This window comes from Lithobates pipiens, unplaced genomic scaffold (assembly GCF_037356315.1).
Source record: "Lithobates pipiens isolate NorthernLeopardFrog02 unplaced genomic scaffold, aLitPip1_a1.2 Scaffold_18, whole genome shotgun sequence".
Lineage (NCBI taxonomy): Eukaryota > Metazoa > Chordata > Amphibia > Anura > Ranidae > Lithobates > Lithobates pipiens.
The window spans coordinates 626675034-626699103 of NW_027507758.1; the positions used below are offsets into that span (position 1 = coordinate 626675034).

General features: G+C 44.7%; 1 protein-coding gene across 4 annotated transcripts in view; it reads right to left on the reverse strand.

The window, feature by feature from the left end:
- Positions 1-12502: 12502 nt before the first annotated feature.
- LOC143989573 (uncharacterized) overlaps positions 12503-24070 on the reverse strand; it is a 214455-nt gene continuing 202887 nt past the window's right edge. For 3 of the 4 annotated variants that reach the window (XM_077489760.1, XM_077489758.1, XM_077489761.1), the window contains 2 exons: positions 17057-17195; positions 12503-14220 (listed from right to left, as the gene is read on the reverse strand). In XM_077489760.1, coding sequence (XP_077345886.1) covers positions 12806-14220; positions 17057-17195 — 1554 coding nt within the window. In that variant the 3' untranslated portion in view covers positions 12503-12805. Of the gene's footprint in view, positions 14221-17056; positions 17196-17317; positions 17468-23435; positions 23643-23719; positions 23818-23933; positions 24004-24070 lie in introns of all 4 variants that reach the window. The other variant, XM_077489759.1, reaches the window with a different exon arrangement.

A 24070-nucleotide genomic window follows, 5' to 3' on the forward strand; every position in this document is an offset into this window, starting at 1 on the left:
GACGCAGCCTGTGTGGACATCTGAGCGGAATTTACCGTATGTCGAATATTACAACTATGGTCGAATGTTTCGACGTACCTAGTATACTTTGATACACGCACCGGAGACCGTAGCGTATTGGCGGATCGAATATTTCGATCACCAGTTTTCGAAAAAGGGGGATATCGAATACTGCGATTTGAGCATGCGCGAATCATAGTTCTGGCTTCGGCGCTTAATGTGTACGACAGGACACATCCCAGCAATATGGATGTGAGACTGATAGTGAGATGAGCTGATTGGACGATGGGGGAATATAAGGTGGGGTGCTAGGCCAGATAGCCAATCCCATGAATAAGTCTGATATGACGAAACATGTCGGGGGCGTGGCTATCTGGTGAACATTGAGCTGACATACACGGAGCTGGGAAGGAGGTACAGGACTAAGTGAACTGAATCATCTGATCTGAAGGCGCCTTTTTCGAACGGACCTGCTGTGTGGGACCAGGCGGGACGCACGAGGAGGGGTGAGATTAAGTGATCCAGTACCGTATCTAATAAGTCCGCTGTGACCACCAATGCCCCGACGTATTCAGAATGCTGTTGTGGAGTGGATTTGTGAAGCAAGTTTCTTTATCCTTTTGAAGTGATTTTACCCTTTTAAGTTCATGTGAGTGCATAAAGAGTGCGATTTTTTACATTAAAGAGTGATTGCAGTATTACACTATTGGGGTCTCCCTCTGTGATTTTTCTTTGAGGTATTCATATATACACATTGAAGTACGCAATTGGAGAAGATAAAATCGGATGTGCTGATATCTAAATTACATCTTGAGAGATCTGTTGCAAGCCCTTTTGCCTCACACGAGAGTGTAAGGCTTAGCATTTGGTGAGTTTTTTCACGAAGGGGGGTCATTAAGCACGGATGGTGTGGTGAAGGAGTCACGTGTATAAGGAGATTTAAACACTGGAGATTTGCTCACGCTTCTATAAAAAGACTCTTTATTATTTGGATATTATATATAATTTTTTTTTGGTTTATTTTTATAGATAATATATTTTTTTATACATTTTAGATTTTTTTGGTATTTGGCGGATGGACTATATTCACGTTTGTTCATTTATGTCACTGTATACTTAATCTAAATGTAAATTTGGGTATTTATCTAAGTGTTTATTATTTATCACATTTTGTATGATGTGGGATATGATTTTCTAGAAGATTAGGGAGTGTTGACTGAAAGGCACACAGGTAACAGCGCCACGTGCAACTAATTAGTTAATTATATTTTTAGCACTAGTTTTGTATGCACCTTTATATATTTTGACAGTTTGTAACAAGTGGCAGCTAAGGTGTAGAATTTGTGTCATTTAAGCGCTGTGGTGATACACTAGGTAAAGGGTTCGGTGTGTGTGTATCTTTAATAATTTATAGCATTTAGATAACCACAAGCAGCTTGAAGGAGGGTGTTGTTTCCTGCACGCATTAGTGAAGGGATGGAAGCCATTAATTATCTAGCCTCACGGCAGATCAATCCAGCCAATATTTTCTCCAATAACCATGAAATGATGGAAGAGGAGGAAGACATCACAGGTCTTTTGAAAACCTTAGACCATCTGTTAGAGAAACAGGTTAAAACCTGGTGGGATGTACTCACATTTGAACAATACCTAAAAGAGGGTCTCATCTTCAGAAGTTTAAGATGGGAAGTTTGTCCACAAGATGGTCTAAATGACCAGCTTTTTATGGATGAGTGGCTCACCTTTTTTAATAAAATGGGGATGGAACTACAAGCTTTAGTCCTAAAAAGGAAAGAGATTAAATTAGCTAAATTAAAGGAACAGATTGAATTAATGAAAATAAAACTGGAACCTCTGGGAGACAATAACCAAATGAAAGAGTTTAATGAGACAATGAAGAAAAAACTAGAAAAATGGGATAAGGATATTCAGAAAAAGAAGGTTAAGAAATATAATAGAGATGCAACTGATTTTAGAAACAACAAAATCTATGCTTGGCAGGCAAATGGAGGGCAGACTATAAACATTCAAGGATCTACCGATGCTAATGAACCCCCAAGTAAGGAAATTTATAACTCCAAGCACGGGAATAAAGGGGAAGCAGGTAAGAGTAAGATGAATAATAAGAAAACCCCCCTAATTCAGACCCCTAGCCAAGGGTATAACAACACACAACAGGGTAGAGTAAATTCCTATGGTGAGTATTATTCACCTGGGCCACATTCAAGGGAAAGGGGTAATGATCATCAAGGGAACTACTATGATTACCCACCACCCTATGGAGATAGGAATCTCTACCCAGTACAATTTGCACCTCAAAGTAATCAAAGATGGGGACAGGAATACGGATATGATGGTAATCGAGGAAGGGGTAATTCAATACCATTATATAACAGGTTTATGCCTTTGGCATATGATGATGGAAATGGAAGGATGAATGAACCTGGGTTCCCATCTCGGACTCTTCCACCCCCCCCTTTTTTAAATCAGAGGGGGAGAGGAGGGAGAGGGGGAGGGACAACCCCGAGAGGACACACTCCAGCTGTGCCCAATGGACAGAGAAACTGGCCCATTCAACAAGAAGGTCCAATGGGGAGAGGAGGAGGGGGTGCAGGGCAGGATGGAGGAAACAATCCAAGAAAAAGACTGAGGGACACTTAGATAGTGGTATCTTTAATTTAAGCAAGGCAATATTGAATAAGAGGGAATTAAACATTCTGAACATGGGACTTAAATGTGCTCCACGACAGAGTATGAACAAGTTTGATTTGTATATTGATGCACATAAATATTTTCGTACCTTAAATATTAAGAAATATTTTTTGTCACACCCCAATACTTCGAAAGTAGTGATTGATAATCCTAGTAGTCAAATGGGTAGTGGACTGAGAAATCGGTCACTATTTAATCCGCAGCTAACTGGTAATCATTTTGTTGAGGTTTTTAAAAACTTGGTGTTAAATGATTTGGAAAAACTCCCCGTGAGCAAGGGCGTGAACCCAAGGTATATTAAAGAGGGGATTAAATCCCTAGAGGAGAATAATGATATTATCATACGCCCGGCAGACAAAGGGGGGGGGGTGGTGATACTCGACAGATCATTTTATCATGACCAGCTGAATGATCTGTTGGGGGACACCACCACTTACAAAAAATTAAACTTTGACCCTACAGATGAATATAAGAACCAATTAGAGGCTTTGGTGGAGTGGGGATATGGGAAGGGAGTACTCAGTTTAAAAGAAAAGAAATATCTGGTCCCTAGCAGCTGCAGGATACCGGTGATCTACACCTTGCCCAAAATTCACAAGGATGTGGTGGCTCCTCCACCACGTCCTATCGTGAATGGGATAGGATCGGTCACCTCCAGACTGGGAGAATATTTAGATAGATCACTCCAACCCAGTGTGAAAAACACAAGAGCATATCTGAAGGACACAACAGATTTGCTGAAATCCCTCAATATGATCTCCATCCCCTCGTCTATGGAAGTGTATTTGGTTACGGCTGATGTAGCTAGCCTATACACTATCATTCAACATCAAGATGCCCTATTAGCACTTAACTGGGCTATGAGCAGAAGGGAGGATATCCCACATGCCCGGAAGGTGTTTGTGGGCCAGGCACTTGAGTTTTGCATGACCCACAGCTACTTCTGGTTTGATGGGACCTTCTATGCCCAGAGAGTTGGCGTGGCAATGGGGGCTAAATATGCCCCTAGCCTTGCCAACTTATTTATGGCCGAGTGGGAGGATAGATATGTGTTTGGTATTGAATGCCCACAGCTAATTTTCTATCGCAGATTCATAGATGACCTGTTTTTCATATGGGGGGGCACTAAGGCTTCTGTTTTAAACTTTTTAGAGAGATTGAACTCCAACTCGAACGACATTAAGTTGGAGTTCAATATTAATCCCACGGTGGTAAATTTCCTTGACCTCTTGATAGAGAGAAAGGATGATAGATTTAACACCACAGTGTACTTTAAAAATACAGACAGGAACAGCTATCTAACAACGAAGAGCGGACATCATCCATCTTGGATTAGAAATATCCCTAAGGGACAATTTTTAAGGGTCCGCAGGAACTGTACAACTAGAGAAGATTTCGTGGCCCAATCCCAAATTTTGAAAGAAAGGTTCATACAGAAAGGGTATTCAGAGACCACCTTGGATGAAACCATTGGGACAGTTGCGAATATTCCAAGGGAAGCTTGCCTGGAGGGGAGGAGAAAGGGAGAAGGGGGGACACAACATCAACTAAGATTCCTATCCAATTTCCATCATCAATTTAGAGAGGTAGAGCAAATTTTCAGGACACATTGGCATATTTTGGGAAGGGACAAACATCTGGGGAGTGTGATACCCAAAACTCCGGGGTTCATCTACAGACGGGCACCTAACATCGGTGATCGAGTCGTAAAAAAGATCCTGGACCCTCCTCAGCGAGCAACTATTTCGGGGGAACTGAAAGGCTTTTATGCTTGTAGGAGGTGTATCTGTTGTAGGACTGTACAGCAGGTAAACAGGGGAATCACCTCAATAACGAACAGTGAGGGTGAAACATTTGACATTAAGGAATTCATGACGTGTAATATGACACATGTCGTGTACCTACTGTGGTGCCCCTGTAACTTACTGTATGTAGGACGCACCAAGAGATTATTGAGAGTACGAATCTCAGAACATTTGACTAATATCCGTAAAGGTTACCAGTATCATAGCGTATCATTACATTTCAAAGAATATCACCAACAAAATCCGAATTTATTGCAGTTCTGTGGAATAGACCATGTTCATCCCTCTTGGAGGGGCTCTAATCGAGTTAGAGATTTGTCGCAGAGGGAAACCAGGTGGATCTTCTCGCTGAAGAGCCTTCATCCGAGGGGTATGAATGTAGAACTGGACCTGAACTGCTATATTAGTGACTTTTAGTCACTAATAGGCCATAAGTATTGTCTTTTAAACATTATAGAGGGAAGGGTGTCACTCCGATATGGAAGTGTTTATGAGGCTGCCGATCATTAATCTTCATGTCTGTATAATAGGTGTGAAGTTATTGATGGGGGAGTTCTGAGATTATTATGAGAATACCTATTATGTCTCTTTTAGGGCTAATAGTAGTAGTTTCCTGTTCTATTTGTTTTAAAACGATGTTCTATTTGTTTTAAAACGATTTTTATTTGGAGTTTTATTTGTGTATTTACACTTTAGATGTTGCTTCAGATATATATACATCTCCATTTTGATTTTTAATTGGAGCTGTATATCGAATGTTCCAGGTTAATAATGAAAATGTGCACTAATGGGTTAGTTTATATTATATGTTAATCATTGGTGTAAACGTTGGCGCATTGGTGACACAGCGGTAGATAAGTGTAACAGTCTGTATTTGTAGACAGACTGGTTCATCTACTGTGTGAGAACACATCGATTAAGCAGTGTGTACTGGGTACAGGGTGTTATTTAGAAAGATACCGCCTCATAGATGGAGAGATACTATAGATGGGGACTGACACCACCATAGGTATTGTGATTGGTTTCGCACTTTATTTGGTTCCAGAAGACGGTGACACGGATTCTCACACTTGAGTATTGTGGAGACGGGGACATGCGGTTTCGATCTCGGCGCATGTGCGACCTGGTGGGACGCAGCCTGTGTGGACATCTGAGCGGAATTTACCGTATGTCGAATATTACAACTATGGTCGAATGTTTCGACGTACCTAGTATACTTTGATACACGCACCGGAGACCGTAGCGTATTGGCGGATCGAATATTTCGATCACCAGTTTTCGAAAAAGGGGGATATCGAATACTGCGATTTGAGCATGCGCGAATCATAGTTCTGGCTTCGGCGCTTAATGTGTACGACAGGACACATCCCAGCAATATGGATGTGAGACTGATAGTGAGATGAGCTGATTGGACGATGGGGGAATATAAGGTGGGGTGCTAGGCCAGATAGCCAATCCCATGAATAAGTCTGATATGACGAAACATGTCGGGGGCGTGGCTATCTGGTGAACATTGAGCTGACATACACGGAGCTGGGAAGGAGGTACAGGACTAAGTGAACTGAATCATCTGATCTGAAGGCGCCTTTTTCGAACGGACCTGCTGTGTGGGACCAGGCGGGACGCACGAGGAGGGGTGAGATTAAGTGATCCAGTACCGTATCTAATAAGTCCGCTGTGACCACCAATGCCCCGACGTATTCAGAATGCTGTTGTGGAGTGGATTTGTGAAGCAAGTTTCTTTATCCTTTTGAAGTGATTTTACCCTTTTAAGTTCATGTGAGTGCATAAAGAGTGCGATTTTTTACATTAAAGAGTGATTGCAGTATTACACTATTGGGGTCTCCCTCTGTGATTTTTCTTTGAGGTATTCATATATACACATTGAATTACGCAATTGGAGAAGATAAAATCGGATGTGCTGATATCTAAATTACATCTTGAGAGATCTGTTGCAAGCCCTTTTGCCTCACACGAGAGTGTAAGGCTTAGCATTTGGTGAGTTTTTTCACGAAGGGGGGTCATTAAGCACGGATGGTGTGGTGAAGGAGTCACGTGTATAAGGAGATTTAAACACTGGAGATTTGCTCACTCTTCTATAAAAAGACTCTTTATTATTTGGATATTATATATAATTTTTTTTTGGTTTATTTTTATAGATAATATATTTTTTTATACATTTTAGATTTTTTTGGTATTTGGCGGATGGACTATATTCACGTTTGTTCATTTATGTCACTGTATACTTAATCTAAATGTAAATTTGGGTATTTACCTAAGTGTTTATTATTTATCACATTTTGTATGATGTGGGATATGATTTTCTAGAAGATTAGGGAGTGTTGACTGAAAGGCACACAGGTAACAGCGCCACGTGCAACTAATTAGTTAATTATATTTTTAGCACTAGTTTTGTATGCACCTTTATATAATATATAAAGTGACTTGTCCTTCAACCCCTGATGAAGTCATGTGACTGTGATGATACGCATCGGGATAGACAGGCACCGGAAGTGACGATGGTGTGCGAGCTCGCCGCTCGTGGTGTTTTAGCTTGTTTACCTTTATTTGAAATGCGACTACTATAGCTGTTTTAGGAATAAAAGTTATTTGGTTTTACAAACGGCACCATCCGGAATTCCCCTTTTTTCCCTTACATTGAACATGTATTAACCTGGAGAGGAACGCCATTGCTGTGACTTCAAGGGAGTAGATATATATATACCTTCACAATCTATCAGGACAGGAAGGCCCCTTGGATGTTTACCTACAAGAAGCCACGATTGTGACCTATTCTACTACCCAAGATCTCCATTTTCATATATACACGCTGTTACCTTACAGCCGTAAGGTAAGAGGCCACCTTGCACAGAAGAGGACAATTCACCCTGCACATTGTCTTATTTGCACTAAATTTTTGCACGGAAGAGGACAAGTCACTTTATATATTGTCTTTATTTGCACAAGCCGTAGAGGGAACCCAGCACTTGGTTTCCCCCTCCCTCCACCATTCTTAAGACTTTTATTCATCGAATATGTTCTTCATTATAGTACCTTAGCACTTTATTTATGGTTTCACTGTGACTGATATTTATTACAAGTTTTTTTATTTAGTATTTAGGTTTTAGCCTTTTGGTCATTTACTACACGTAACAGCGCAGCACTATCCATTGTAAATATGAAAATAGTGTGACGTTCCCATGTAAACAGAGCACAATTTATATGTAAATAGAGGGGCATTCATATGTAAATAATGCAACCGCTTACCATCATCTCCTGAACGTTGCCCAAGAGGTGGATGCAAACAAATGGAAGCAGGCTTGAGAGTCCTGCTTGCCATTGCCTTGCTGGATGTTCCATCAGGTACAGCATTCAGGCGGTCGGAGATTTCCACAACCAAATCCGTCGGATTTTGTCCGTCAGATTTAGTCTGACGGATTGTGTCCAAAACTGTTGCATACACACGGTCGGACTAAGTTGTCGAAAAATCCGATCTTTCAGAACGTGATGATGTAATTTCGTTACGATGGGACTAGATTCAGGCTAGTAGCCAATAGCTTTGATGTAGGAATTTGATCTGAGCATGTGTGGCACTTGGTCCGATCAAAATTCTCTACACATGATTGGATTACGTCCGACCGGCCCAGTTGGTCGGGAAATATTTCCAACATGTTGGAAAATTGGGTCCGACGGAGATTCGGACGGAATCAGTCCGATGCATACCACACACAGTCGGATTATCTGACGACGCGGTCCGATAAGACGCATTCCGACGGATTCTCCGACCGTGTGTACGTGGCATAATACTTGGTCAGCAGTGAGCAGATGGAAGGCAGAGGGGGAGGGTTAACTATTTAGAGTGCACATGGGAGCAGTGGGCTGAAGTGCAAAGGTGGCCAAAGAGGCAGTGTGCAGCGGTCAGCAGCTTTGTAGGGGTGGAATAGTGAGCAGAGGAGGGCAAAAAGGGGGGCTACACAGAGGTGAGCAGCTGGGTTTGGTGCATTTATATATGCAGAAGCCCTTGCTGTCCCTCTGAGAAGCAATCCATGATGGATACATTTTCAGAAGGCAGTTAACAGGTGGCTGGGAGGCGATATATATCACCTTCTCACCACCGGTATTAACCCACTGGCACTTTGAAATAAACAAGTTGGTTATGTGTTGCAGTTTGGGCACTTGGGCTCAAAAAGGTTTGCCATCACTGATCTAGGGCACACATTCATACAGGGTCTCCAAAGATGTTAGATAGTCAGAAAACTGGCTATAGCATTTTAAAAGACACTAAAATCACAGCCTAGAAAGTATACAGTTACAGTTTTTATAAGTTACAAAAATAAAGCATAAAAAAGTCACAAAAATAGTTGTTGATTTATTGAGTTAATGTTCTGTTGTTACTGGTGTTTTATTGTTAACCGTTGTTTGCTTTGCAGAAATGCCATTCAGCTGCAGCACTGATCTGTGTATTCTGACAGCAGAAGGGTCTGCTTTCAGAATACATACGTCAGTGGTGCCACACAGTTTTGGAAAACTTACACAAAGTTGACACTTAAATGATATATTGCTCACACATGGCATAGTATATATAGAAGTACACCCCAAAATACATTCTCCTGCTTCTCCTAAGTATGGGGATACCACATGTGTGAGACTTTTTGGCAGTATAGCCACGCACAGGACTCCGAAATCCAATCACCACATTGGGGCTTTTAAATAATTTCCTCATTACACTTCCTGACTACTTATCACAGTTTTGGAGGCCCTGAAATGCCAGGATATAACAAAACACCCCCAAATGACCCCTTTATGGAAAGTGGGCACTCCAAGTAATTTTATAAGAAGCATGGTGAGTATTTTGCAGATCTCATTTGCTGGCGCAAGGTTTTGGAAAATGAAGAAAGAAAAACAAAAGGGTATTATTAATTTTCTTTTTCAAAACCTTGTGACAAAAAAATGAGATCTGAAAAATACTGACCCTGCCTCTTATCAGTTTCCTTGGGGTGTCTACTTTCCAGAAAGGGGTAAATTAGAGGTTTTTTGTTCTATTCTAGCATTTCAGGGCTTCTGTGATAGGTTGTAAGGAAGTGAAATGAGGAAATTTCGTACTTTCAGGATTACAAATGGGTCATTGGATTTCGGGCTTCAGTACATGGCTAAGCTCCCAAAAAGTCTCACACATGTGGCATCACCATACTCGAGAGAAGTAGCAAAATGTATTTTGGGGTGTAATTCCACATATAACCATGGCATGCAGGTGGCGCTCAAATACAGCAGCATTGCAGAGGGAAATGAAGTCAGGGGTAACTTACTCAAATATAGTTTCCTGTGACACTGGTGGCCATCTTGGGTCAGGCAGAGTCTATTTAAGACCCTGGCTCCCAGGCTGGGCATGCATTTTGCAAGTGGTTAGAATAGGAGCAGGTTATCCACCTGCTAGGGACAGTGAAGAACAGTAGTAAAAAATTCTGGATGAGTATGAATAAGTCAGGGACACGCTATCCTCCAGAAGAATCTTCCCAGGTTGGACACAGACACAGACTCAACAGGCTGCATTCCACCCTCTGAGGCAGATGCTGTCAGTGCATCAGAACCTGTTCCGCTTACTTTGCCTCACAGAACTGTAAGTGTCCCAGTCGGGTGTCTTCCACTGCACTGTTTATACCATTGAGCCATTACTTCAATACAAGTTTCATTATTTGAACTGGACTGAGAGTGATTACTGCCGTCGCACCATGCTGCACCCATCCACATACATATCACATATCCCAGGAGGCTGTAGGAGCAGAGATACAAAGCTCCTGGTGGGCAGAGGTTGGGTACATCATCAGGGGATGCCTGAACTCAGAAGAGACAGCTGGGCCCCTGATGATGTCAGAGAAGAAGATGGCTGCATGGGACCTGGGCTGTGGCACCTGAGCAGTAGAACATTGCTGGTTTTGCTTGGTAGGTGGGTATGTAGATCAATGGCTTTCCTTTATTGCAGATAAAGCAGGATTTAACAAAATCAGGAGGAGTGATATTCCATTTTATGTTAGTCCTCACATCCCTCCCAAAGACACAATTGTCTATTGCACTTCATTGTCTCCCTCCATTGGTCCAACTCCTTAATCTCTACATTGTAATCACCTCGGGACACCACCCATGTGCACAACTGGAGATCATCTTTCCATTGATGGAATGCACACTCTTAGATTAATACATGTGTACTGGTGGTCAAATAAGCACTGCAGCAGGCACCAGCAGTGCACACCCCCAGATTATTATGACACATGTACTGGTGGTCCAGTCAGAACCCTCCAGGCCGAGTGTACTGGTGTCCCCAGCAGTACACACCATCAGATTAATATGACACATGTACTGGTGGTCCAATAAGAATGCTCCAGGCCCCAGCAGTGCACACCCACAAATTAATATGAAGTGTACTGGTGGCCCAGTCAGAAAGCTCCAGGCCCCATTTGCACACCCCCAGTTTAATATGACTCGTGTATTGGTGGTCCAATCCGAACGCAGTAGTTTAGATTTTTTGTACAATAAACACCTACGTAGGAAACATTTCAGACTTTACTCCTTTTCTATGGGTGGCAAGAAGCAGGGGAGCCACAGGTGGATTGGTGCAGGGGGGGGGGCAATGGGTGTTGTGGGGGGACTTTAGAGCTGTGGGGGGCCATCTTAGAGGACAGGCAGAGGATTAGTGGATTGGAGGGAAGCTCAGAAGACCATGAGCTTATAGCAGAAGGGGAATGCCATAGATGTATGTCATACTGACCTGGTCAGTCGAAGCCGTTCTGTAGGTCAGTATGACATAAATCCATGGCAGTAAATGGGGTAAAGTGTCACCTATGGGATTTTTTTTGTAGCAAACTTTTTCATTGTTTCACTAACACACAATTTTTAAGACTGGACATGTTGGGTATTTACTCAGCACAACCTCATCTTTATATTTTACTATTAGGTAAATTATTGAATTTGTGTGCTCTACAATTACATTTAGTGTATTTTTTAATAAAATATACCCTTTATATCCTTTAGTATGTACTATACTCACAAGTGTATGAGTTTAACCTCAGGTATTGGTATGAAGCCATGTCTGACAAAGGAAACTAAGGGGTCTACTTATAGAAAAATATTTTGGATGAACGAGACAAGCATTTGTGCAGCCATGAAAAATTAGCACTGTATTTTAATTAACACAGTGATTTCCTATGGTGGTGAGGTCCATCTAGTGGCCATAAAATGGTATTTTTCCTGAAATACCTGCATCAGTAAAAATAGTGCAATATGACTTTAAAGCCACTAGAATAATCCAATGATCATATTGAATCAAACCTGGCTAGAACTTGTCACATTTATTCATACTAAGTTTTATAAAAAAAAGAAAAAAAAAAGAAATAGACCTCTAATGTCATGTACACACAATCGGATTTTCCGACAACAAATGTTGGATGTGAGCTTGTTAGCGGAAAGTCTGATCGTGTGTATGCGCCATCGAACATTTGTTGGCGGACTTTCCGCCAACAAATGTTGGCTAGCAGGATCTCAAATGTTCTGCCAACAAATTTTTGTTGTCGGACTTTCCGATCGTGTGTACACAAATTCGTCGCACAAAAGTTCACGCATGCTTGGAATCAAGTACGAGCCGGAAGCGCTCGGTCTTGTAAAACTAGCGTTCGTAATGGAGATATCACATGACTATTGAACTTTTTTTATACGTCTTGCACGTCACTACGTTTGTAATTGTTGGCGCTCGGTCTTGTAAAACTAGCATTCGTAATGGAGATATTACATGACTATTGAACTTTCTTTTTATACGTCTTGTACGTCACTACGTTTGTAATTGTTGGCCAACATTTGTGTGACCGTGTGTATGCAAGACAAGTTGGAGCCAACAACCTTCGAACAAAATTCCAGTGTTGTTGTCGGAAAGTCTGATTGTGTGTACGGGGCATAAGTGTTTGTGAGAGATTACACCACAAAATGTACTCAGCCAATGAAAAGTAATGACTCCATTTTTATTTTTATCCTGCTATCAATGGCCAACACGGTACAACACTTCATCCATGTCTTTGGTGATCTCTGATCTCCTTATGAACGATTTCTTACATGATGGAGATCAGCCATGGAGTATATCTGAGGTGTATATCAGGGTGTGCTTCTTCCCCACATGAGAGCTGTGATGTCCAGCAACATTCATATAGAAGACATTTCCCGCACTCAAGGCACGAATACACCTCGAGGGTTGTGTGGGATCCCTGATGTACAGGAAGACAGGACTTCAGTGAGGAACAATTCCCTCACTCAGAATGGGAAAATGGCTTCTCCCTCATGTGAGATCTCTGATGTCTGTAAAGACTGGACTTCACTGAAAAACATTTCCCACACATAGGACAGGAATATGGCTTCTTCCCCGTGTGAGACATTTGATGTATGACAAGATCTGCTTTTGTTACAAAACCTTTCCCACACTCAGAACAGGAAAGTGACTTTTCCCCCGTGTGAGATCTCTGATGTCTGTAAAGAATGTTCTTCCGTGAAAAACATTTCCCGCACTCAGGACAACAATACGGCTTCTCCCCCGTGTGAGATCTCTGATGTTTATAAAGACTGGACTTCTCTGAAAAACGTTTCCCACACTCAGGACAACAATACGGCTTCTCCCCTGTGTGAGATCTCTGATGTGTAAAAAGACTGGACTTGTCTGAAAAACGTTTCCCACACTCAGAACAGGAATACAACTTCTCCCCCGTGTGAGATTGCTGATGTCTGGTAAGATAAAACTTTCTTGAAAAACATTTCCCGCACTCAGAACAACAATACGGCTTCTCCCCTGTGTGAGATCTCTGATGTATATAAAGACTTGACTTCTCTGAAAAATGTTTCCCACACTCAGAACAACAATATGGCTTCTCCCCTGTGTGAGATCTCTGATGTGTGACAAGACTGGACTTGTCTGAAAAACTTTTCCCACACTCAGAACAGGAATACAACTTCTCCCCCGTGTGAGATTGCTGATGTCTGTTAAGATAAAACTTTCTTGAAAAACATTTCCCACACTCAGGACAGGAATACGGCTTCTCCCCCGTGTGAGATCTCTGATGTCTGTAAAGATCGGACTTCTCTGAAAAACATTTCCCGCACTCAAGACAGGAATACGGCTTCTCCCCTGTGTGAGATCTCTGATGTGTGTAAAGATGGGACTTCTCTGAAAAACCTTTCCCACACTCAGGACAGGAATATGGCTTTTCCCCTGTGTGAGATCTCTGATGTCTGTAAAGCCCTGAGTTTTGTGAATAACATTTCCCACACTCAGGACAAGAATATGGTTTCTCCCCTGCATGAGACCTCTGATGTCTGTAAAGGCTGGACTTCGCTGAAAAACACTTCCCGCACTCAGGACAGGAATGCGGCTTCTCTCCCGTGTGAGATCTTATATGCACATTAAGATTGTATTTAGAATGGAAACACTTCCCGCACTCAGTACAGGAAAAGCTCTTCTCTGTTGGAAGGACGGCACCGTTCCTCACAGTCTGAGGTTCCTCAGGATAAGAGGAATACGATGGTCCATCTACACTGTGTGGTGCCGGATGGACATTTGAGGTAGTCGGGTTTTCTCCTGGACTATACTGTGTGATGTCCTCATCTTCTACTTTACAGTCTGGGGACAAAGTGAGACAATCCTCTGATGTTTTCCTCATCTCCTGTCCATCTACTAAAATAGAAATAAAAAGATTACTAGACATGAGCACAGGGCTCAAAATATCAAGTCCTAAGTTACTAGCCAGGCCTTAAGAGTTACTTGCCACCAGTTGGCCCTTACCCTGCCCCTAATTCCACCCATGAATATGCCCTTTAAAATTAGCTGAGAGAGAGGGGGGCTGAGAAAGAGCGAGGACAGAGAGAGAGGGGGGCTGAGAAAGAGCGAGGACAGAGAGAGAGGGGGGCTTAGAGAGAGAGAGGGCTGAGAGGGAGTATGGCAGTGTGAAGTATGTGATGGAGAGGAGGGCAGAGTGTATGGCAGTGGGTGGTATGTGCAGGAGAGGGGTACGGAGTGTATGGCAGTGGGTGGTATGGGCAGAATAGGGGTGCAGAGTGTGTGGTATGTGCAGGATAGGGGTACAGAGTGTATTGCAGTGGGTGGTATGTGAAGAAGACCCTGCTGCCTGCATAGTACAAGTCCCAGCATGTCCAGGACTCACTCCATCCCCTCCCCCATACTGGCTCCTGCCACTTTCCCACACATGGGATATCCTGGAGAAGTCTCAGTCTCCCTCATTTTGTAGAAGTCCCTCAGCCGTGTGTCCTGGACTGTAGAATGTTGTCACATCCCCCCTCCTCCCCCCCATGCTCCACTCTCACCACTTGATGAACTTGCTGCTTTGCTGTAGCATCTCGGTCACCTGGACCGGCTCCAGCTGGTCAGCATGTACTCCCCATCCGGGCCCCCGCAATGACTGAGGACGGGGGGGGGGGGGGGGAGAAATAAAAGAAGAGGGAGGTGAAGAACGACCAGCGCAGACTGACTTGGAGGGACAGGTGAGGGGAATAGACAAGGGAGGAGAGGTGTGGTTGGTCTGCCCATCACATACTGGCCTCTCTGGTGACCCCACCACCCACATAGGTACAGTAACATAAAAGAGAGGAGACTGCATGGGCTCTGGTTTAACCCCATCTGATGGTGGCGCTCACCTCCCCCACCGTGGCTTCACGCTCGCCCTCACCCTTTTTCCACTCACCATCTGTGAGCAGGCAAGTAGAAACCAAGACTCAGTCCACATCAGGCAGCTTTGTCTCTGAGGATCTTACAATTCCCCCCTCAAGGTAATTAGTAAATGGGTCCTCTGATCTCCTACCAGATCATTTCTTTATTCATGGACCTTAGTGAGAGAGTGAGGAAACAACGAGAACTGTCTTTTATAGGAGTGACAGTGATGAGGGGATTATAGGACGAGTGTCCCCTCCCCCTCTATCACTCATTGCCATCTTCCCAACACAAGAAGTCCTGCACTTCCTTATTTAGTCCATGATTTAGTCATGAATAACAGCGGGGCTGAGCCCCACCAGAGGTCAGAGAGTGAGGATGGGGGGAGAACAACCAAGATGAAGACTGGACTGATCCTGAAGACCACCATCATTGTTTTTTTTGTATCAATAAATTTTTATTGAGTTTCACAAGACATACATGTTAATCCGCTGTGAGCAAACACACATGGAAGGTTACTCTCAGCATATTTAACAATAGAATAGGAACATGACTAACAACTCTTGTACAACAGCAATCTAATTGTCATGTACTTCTTGTCACAAAAAGAAACATGTCTACAACATAATATAGATACTCAAGAGGGTAACGTAATTTATTGGCATAGATGGACCAGGGTTCCCACAATGAGTCAAAGGTTGATGCCCAACCAAGCCACCACGCAAAAGTATGTTCACAAGAATGGTGGGGCTTGACAAGTGTATCTACCTCAGAGGGATTGGAGGCTTCCTGGGTTTTTGGCTATCATGAGCCTGACACCGACCAGGATGTGTGTGACAAATTCTTGAAAAGAACAGGGTACGTTGTCGATTTCAAGGCCCAAGACAGCCAAAGCCGGGTTGGGAGAGGTCACCACACCTGTCACTGAAGAGGAATCAAATGGTATTTCTGTATACCTGACAAGGCCAGCTAGGTATAATCACAGAGGAGCCGTCCCACACAGCGGCCGTAAACTAACGCTTTCACCATGCCCCAATCATTGGGTTATTGACTCCTCCTTTATTATCACTTTCTGTTTAAGGTTCCAAAGTTTGAGGATGTTATCACATTATTATCACCATGTAAAAGTCTGTGCTCCAATCAAATCATCAGATATAAAATGTCCAGCTGGTAGAGAATGGGTGCATAAGAAGTAAGGCCTATGTAATGTACAACTTATTATATAGGATACAAAAGCAAGGACTATACAGTATCAGAAAAATGTAATGTACAAAATGGAGTATATAGTGCAGGGGTCAGGAGTATGTAATGTACAATATAAATTATATAGTGTATTCAGTAATCAGTGGAAACTTAAATCTTTACATGAGACAAGTTGCAAAGGTCCCACACCACTGCCTCCCATCTCCTGAGACGGCACTCAGTGACTTGGGTCTGAGACTATACAGACATATCCCTCCACCCGACACAGCCAGCAGACAACAGAGCAAATAACCCTGGGAGAATTGTTCTGTCAGAGATCTTGCTAGACTCGGGCATGGGGAAGGAGAATCAAGGTCTATACCCCAAGGTGCCTAGGTCTAGTAACGTCTATTGTCAAAAATAAAATGTTGCTGCCAACTGAACCCCAGAATCTCCATAAATCCAGTCTAGATACCTAAACGGTGTCAGCAGCACAGAGAAGGAAGATTATCCAAGAGGAATACAGGACGACTGGGACGGGGACGAACACAGCTCAGGAAAGTGACCAGGGTATTACAGGCTGATATCACCCAGTCCTTGTCCTACTTTGGACCAATCAGTGAGCAGTATGGGTGGAGGAATGTATTTAGTGTTAATGACCCACCTGTGCTGATCTCTGTAGGAGTGTCCTCCTCTATAAATGTCCCCGTTATTCCATCCTCCTCCATAGACTGCTCATCATCCCTCACATACCTCTCTTCTTCTGCTTTAACCTCAAATTCTATATCGATTGGATCTCCACTCTAAATCAAGAAAATCAGAGAGAATATCATCTGTAAAATATAAGATTTATTATTTTGACATTACAAAAAAATCCACACATTGTCTCCATGAGTCTTTGTATTATAAGCTCCATCCCACCAACCTTGTAACAGTGAGGGATGGTGTGACCTTCCTGTGTGGAATCCCGGGAATACAGAGGAGGGGGACATCTCTCTGGTGGGTTCCTGGCATTAGGTGGCTCCATCACTCCATACTCTTTAACCTCAATATTATCATCCCCGAGGTTTCCACTCTGAATATATAATAAAACATTAATTGTAACAAATATGCTGTGTATAAATCGGAACTACCAATAATTGTCAATCATCCTCCTGAGGATGGTGAGGAATGGTGTACCGATCTTTGTGTTTTTTTAGACACTCTGACTCCTCCATCAACCCATCCTCATCATTAGTGATGGACAAACTTCCGACGGGACGTTTCGCGAACGCGGACCGCGAACGCGGCCGATAGTTCCGATAATCGGAACGTTCGCGGCGGGCCCCATTGACTTCAATGGGAGGCGAACTTCGAAAACCTACAGGTCAAATTTGCAGCCACAAAATAATTAATAGCTGTGCAAACATATTCCCACCACATGGCCAATGACATAACACATGTATGAGGTGAATCTGGGATCGACAACTACAAGCATTCTTTTTTATATGAGAAATTGTTGTGACAATTCAGGACTGTGGAGCGCATGAAGGCAATGGAGGAGAGGGAAGGTCAGGGACCAGGGTAGGCAAAGAAGAGGGTGCAGGAGATGATCACCAGCAGCGTGACATACAGCAATGACACCTGCACCGTGATAGAGTCATCTGACACCAGCACCATGATAGAGAGCACTGACATCAGCAGCGTGACATAAAGCACTAACACCAGCACCGTGATATACAGCACTGACAGCAACACCGTGATAGAGAGCACTGACAGCAGCACCGTGATAGAGAGCACTGACACCTGCACCGTGATAGAGTCATCTGACAACAGCACCGTGAGAGTGCACTGACACCAGCAGCGTGACATAAAGCACTAACACCAGCACCGTGATATACAGCACTGACATCAGCACCGTGATATACAGCACTGACACCTGCACCGTAAGCAGCCCCAGGAGGAAGTCAGCATAGCGCAGGGATGGTGGGAGCCCCTCATAATGAGCATAGCACAGGGATGGTGGGAGCCCCTCATAATGAGCACAGCACAGGGATGGTGGGAGCCTCTCATAATGAGCACAGCACAGGGATGGTGGGAGCCCCTCATAATGAGCACAGCACAGGGATGGTGGGAGCCCCTCATAATGAGCACAGCACAGGGATGGTGGGAGCCCCTCATAATGAGCACAGCACAGGCATGGTGGGAGCCCCTCATAAGAAGCAGCCCCAGGAGGATGTCAGCATAGCACGGGGATGGTGGGAGCCCCTCATAATAAGCAGCCCCAGTAGAAATATGACACCGCTCAACCTCTTCAAAGAGGAGGGTACGGGCATATAGTACTGTGTGCTTTTTTTGGACAAGGAAGTGAGCCAAATGAAGAAAGAAGGTCTCTGTGCTCGATTAAAAAAATTGTTTATAGACATATACATGGTCTACTGGTCACATGTGTTGAATTCCTCCAAGATCCATGCCTCATTCATTTTTAGAAATGTGAGGTAGTTAACACTGTCGTGAGCTAGGCGAGTACGCTTATCGGTCACGATCCCCCCTGCTGCGCTGAACGTCCTTTCGGACAGGACACTGGATGAGGGGCAAGCCAACAGTTCGATTGCAAATTGGGCAAGCTCTGGCCAGAGGTCAAGCCTGCCCACCCAGTAGTCCAGGGGTTCATCACTCCTCAGAGCGTCCACATCGGCCGTTAACCCGATGTAGTCGGACACCTGACGGTCTAGGCCAGCGATATGCAATTAGCGGACCTCCAGCTGTTGCAGAACTCCAAATCCCATGAGGCATAGCAACACTCTGACAGCCACAAGCATGACACCCAGAGGCAGAGGCATGATGGGACTTGTAGTTTTGCAACAGCTGGAGGTCCGCTAATTGCAGATCCCTAGTCTAGGCGTTCCCTGATGCTGGATCCAGATGACACCTGTCGATGGGTCGGCTGAAAGAATGACCTCATATCCGAAGTCACCAACACATCTTCAAACCGGCCTCTTCTTGCAGGCGCTGTTGGATTGGTACCCGCAACTCCTTCTCTGGGAGTGGGAATTGCTTCTCTGCCAGCGCACGCAAAAGCAGAATGCAGCATTTCTCGAAGCAAGGCCTGGAAGTGCTCCATTCTGCCAGCCCTCTGACGGCGGTAACATTTCCGCCATTTTGTGTTTGTACCGGGGGTCTAAGTACGTTGCCACCCAGTACTGGGTCTTGACCCTTATGCTTTTTATACGGGGGCCCCTATTAAAACACTGGAGCATGAAGGCCCCCCATTTTCACTAAACTGGAAGTGGTGTGGTGGCTTGGCTCCTGCTCATCATCCAGGATAATGTCGTCCTCTTCATTCTCCTCTCCCCATCCACGCACAACAGGGATCCCAGAAAGGTTTAAAGCATGCTCTTCTTGCTCCTCCTCATCCGCCCCGGCACCATCCTCCTCTGACTCCTCTTCAGACTCCTGTTGACTTGTCTCAGATAGAGTAGCCCCCCCTGGGAATTCATCCAGCATTGCGACTTCCTCATCTTCCCGCTCCTGCTCCTCCACAGCTTGATCAATGACACGACGCAATGCACGCTCCATAAAGAAGGCATAAGGTACCATGTCACTGATGGCGCCATGGCTGCGACTGACCAGTTTGGTGATCTCCTCAAATGGGCGCAGAAGTCTGCATGCGTCGCGCATGAGCAGCCACTGGCGCGGTGAAAAAACCCCCAGCTCCCCAGAACCGGTTCTGCCGCAGAGTTCATACAGGTAGACGTTAACTGCACGTTTCTGCTGGGGCCGCCTATCAAGCATATAGAAGGTTGAGTTCCATCGCGTCGGGCAATCGCAAATAAGACGTCTGACCGGCATATTGTGTCGCCGCTGAATGTCAGCAAGGCGAGCCATGGCCGTGTAAGATCTTCTGAAATGGGCCGAGATTTTCCTTGCCTGCCGCAAGATGTTCTGGACCCCAGGGTATTTGACAAGGAATCGCTGCACGACCAAGTTTAAGACTTGTGCCATGCATGGCACGTGCGCGATTTTGCCCTGTTTCAATGCGCTAAGCAGATTGGCACCGTTGTCACACACCACTTTACCAACTGTCAAATTGAGCGGTGTTAGCCACTGATCTGCCTGTGAACGCAAAGCTGAAAGGAGTGCCGGGCCAGTGTGGCTCTTGGCTTCCAGGCACAACAGACGCAGCACGGCATGGCAACGTCTCACCTGGCATGTCGAATAGGTTCTGGGGAGCTTGGGCGGCGCAGCGGAAGAGACGCTAGCAGCGGAAAAGGAGGAGTCAGCCGAGGAGGATGGAGTAGGAGGAGAAAAAGAAGAGTCAGGCCTGCATGCAATCCGTGGCGGTAAAACTAAATATACACAGGTGCCACGGGTTACATGCTTGACGGCCGTCAGAAGGTTCACCCAGTGGGCAGTAAAAGTGATATACCTTCCCTGCCCGTGTTTGCTAGACCACGTGTCTGTGGTCAGATGTATCTTGGCACCGACACTGTGTGCCAGAGATACATTCACTTGCCACTGAACATGGCCATATAGCTCTGGGATGCCCTTCTCTGAGAAATACTTCCTTCCTGGGACCTTCCATTGTGGTGTTCCAATGGCCACAAATTTGCGAAAGGCCTCCGAGTCCACCAGTTTATATGGCAGTAGTTGGTGGGCTATCAGTTCTGACAAGACAGCCGTCAACCGTTGGGCAAGAGGGTTATCCGGCGTCATCATTTTTTTACGCTCGAACATTAGGCCCACGGAAGCCAGCCTTTTTGCAGAAAAACGTGAGCTTTGCGTGATGGAAGGTGGAGTGGAGGACAATTGTGAGGAGAGAGGAGAAGTAGAAGACGAGGCTGGACGGTGAGAGCCTGCAGTGTGGCTTTGTGTGTTCCGTTGCTCCCACTCGGCTCGGTAATGGCTGCTCATGTGCCTTCTTAAGGCGGTCGTCCCTAGGTGAGTGTTGGGCTTACCGCGACTAATGCATTGACTGCAAAGATTGCAGATGGCAACGCTATTGTCAGCAGCGGACACGTTAAAAAAAGCCCACACTGCGGAGCCATGTGCCGGTGTCCTGGGAGCGCCAGATGTGACTGTACATGGTCGATGACTCGCTCCTGATACATTTGCAGTCTGCTTTATCCCTCCTGTGCAATGTAAGTTATTCCTGCTTCTCCTCCCTATCTGCTGGTCCATATCTCCCTCTGAACTCCCCTCCTCTTCCTCTCTTGTGGGCACCCACGTGACATCACTAGACACGTCATCAACGTCACCTTCCCCACCGCTATAAGTAGAGATCTCGGAGTAAGCAGCAACACCAGGGACCAACCTCCTCCTTGGGCTGATCTGGGTACTGTCGTCAGACTGCTGAGTAGCGGTTGTTGCTACCTCCTCTTCCTGATCCAATGCCAAGAGTGGCTGCGCATCAGAAATGTCCTCTTGATATGGATCGGAAAATAATTCCTGTGACTCAAGCGGAAGGTATGTGGTGGTGGTGTTGGTGGTAGTGTCTTTGGGGGTGCACATAGCAGAGAGTGAAGAAGAGGGTGCAGAGGGAGAGGATGAGGAGGGTGCAGAAGAGTAAGGCTGAGTGAGCCACTCAACCAAGTCTGGTGCGTCCTTTAAATGAATTGAACGCACCTTCTGCAACTTCCCACTTTGGCTCAAGCCTGTTGCTCCTGCCCTACCCCTACCACCCTTGCGGAAGGGCCTGCCTCTTCCTCTGCCTGTCATTTTTTAAATGACCCTGTGACAAAACTCTCAGTCCCTATACCGATGAAGGACTGCTGCAGTATAGGGCAGCAGTCAGCAGTAGTGCACCTCAACCCTATGTATTGTGGACCTATACCAGTCCTTATAGAATGGCAGACTGTACTTCACTCAACCCTATGTACTGTAGTACCCTATACCTTACCAGTCCTTATAAGGACCTTTGTGAAACAAGTAGGTTGTGACTGATTAGCAGACTGTACGTCAGTCCCTATACTGATAAAGGACTGCTGAAGTATAGGGCAGCGGTCAGCAGTAGTGCACCTCAACCCTATGTATTGTGGACCTATACCAGTCCTTATAGAATAGCAGACTGTACCTCACTCAACCCTATGTACTATAGCACCCTACACCAGGTTATTACCAGTCCTTATAAAGGACCTTTGTGGAACAAGTAGGTTGTGAATGATTAGCAGACTGCAGCAGTCAAGTATAATATTCTTTCTATATTTGGAAGAAAGAATATTATACGTGTACAAGCCTATTACCATACCACTGATACCAGTCCTGAAAAGAACCTTTGTGGACCTAATATAGTAACAGCTACTGATTAAACTGACCCTCACTGCCTCACACACTGCTTCCTGCCTGTCCCTATATAAACTGACAAAACAGAGGCTGCTGGAACAATAACTGGTTACTGGAATAGCACTTTTGTGGACCTGATAGTAACAGCTAATGATTAAACTGACTCTCCCTGCAGCACACAGAGTCCTGTCCCTTTCTCTAAACTGACAAAAGACACTCAGGCTGCTGCAACAATCAGTAGTACAGCAAACCTATATACACCTAACACCTATACCAGTCCTGAAAAGAACTTTTGTGTACCAAATAGCTAGCGATTTGGGTCACTGCAATCTCTCCCTGCTCCACACAGCAACCTCTCCCTATAGTGACAGAAGAAAGAATGTAAAATGGCCGCCGGATCGGGTGTATTTATAAGGTAGGGGGAATGTCCAAGTTTCCATGTACTGTAATGTTTCAATTGGCTGTCCTGTACCCCATGATGGATGTGTCATCATAGGTCAAATTTCTTTTTCACAGAAAACACAGAAGTCCGCCGGGCGAACGGCGGCAATAGTCCGCCGATCGGGCGAATCGCGAACAACCGAAAATCGCCGCGAAACGACCGCCGGGCGAACCGTTCGGCCATCACTACTCATCATCCTCCTCTTTTATCTCTTTTTTAAGTTCAACTTTAGAATCTCTCAGGTTTCCACTCTGAATATATAACAAAAATGACATCAATTGTAACAATGCAGATAATGTACAGATCCTAATGATACTATCAGTGATTGTTCCTCATCTACCTGATGATGGTGGGGGATGGTGTGACCTTCCTGTGTGGAATCCCGGGAATACAGAGGACGGGAACATCTCTCTGGTGGGTTCCTGGTATGAGGTGGCTCCATCATATCCTTGTTTCCTTTTGAAAACTTCTCCATCACTCCATACTCCTCCTCTTCCTCTTTATACTCTTCTTTAACATCAATATTATCATCCCAGAGGTTTCTACTCTGAATATATAATAAAACACACACTGTAACAAACATCATTGTTTAAAAATAATCACAAGGGATTGTTCCTCATCTACCTGATGAAGGTGAGGGATGGTGTGACCTTCCTGTGTGGAATCCCGGGAAAACAGAGGACGGGGACATCTCTCTGGTGGGTTCCCATTACTGGATCCATCTGTAGGAAACACACACACTGACTGAATACATTGTTTCTATGTGTTTATCAGATGATGGGGGATCTAGGTGGAGCCTCTGTACTGCTCTCTCCTTTACAATAAAGTCTCCTCTTACCCGGTGATGTGAGGGGCGGCTGATTGTCCATCATGGCGTCCTTGTAGAGATCCTTGTGTCCTTCTAGATACTACACAAAATAGATTATAGTGCACGCATGCAAAAATGACAGTTAAATCCTACAAGGCAATTTAAAA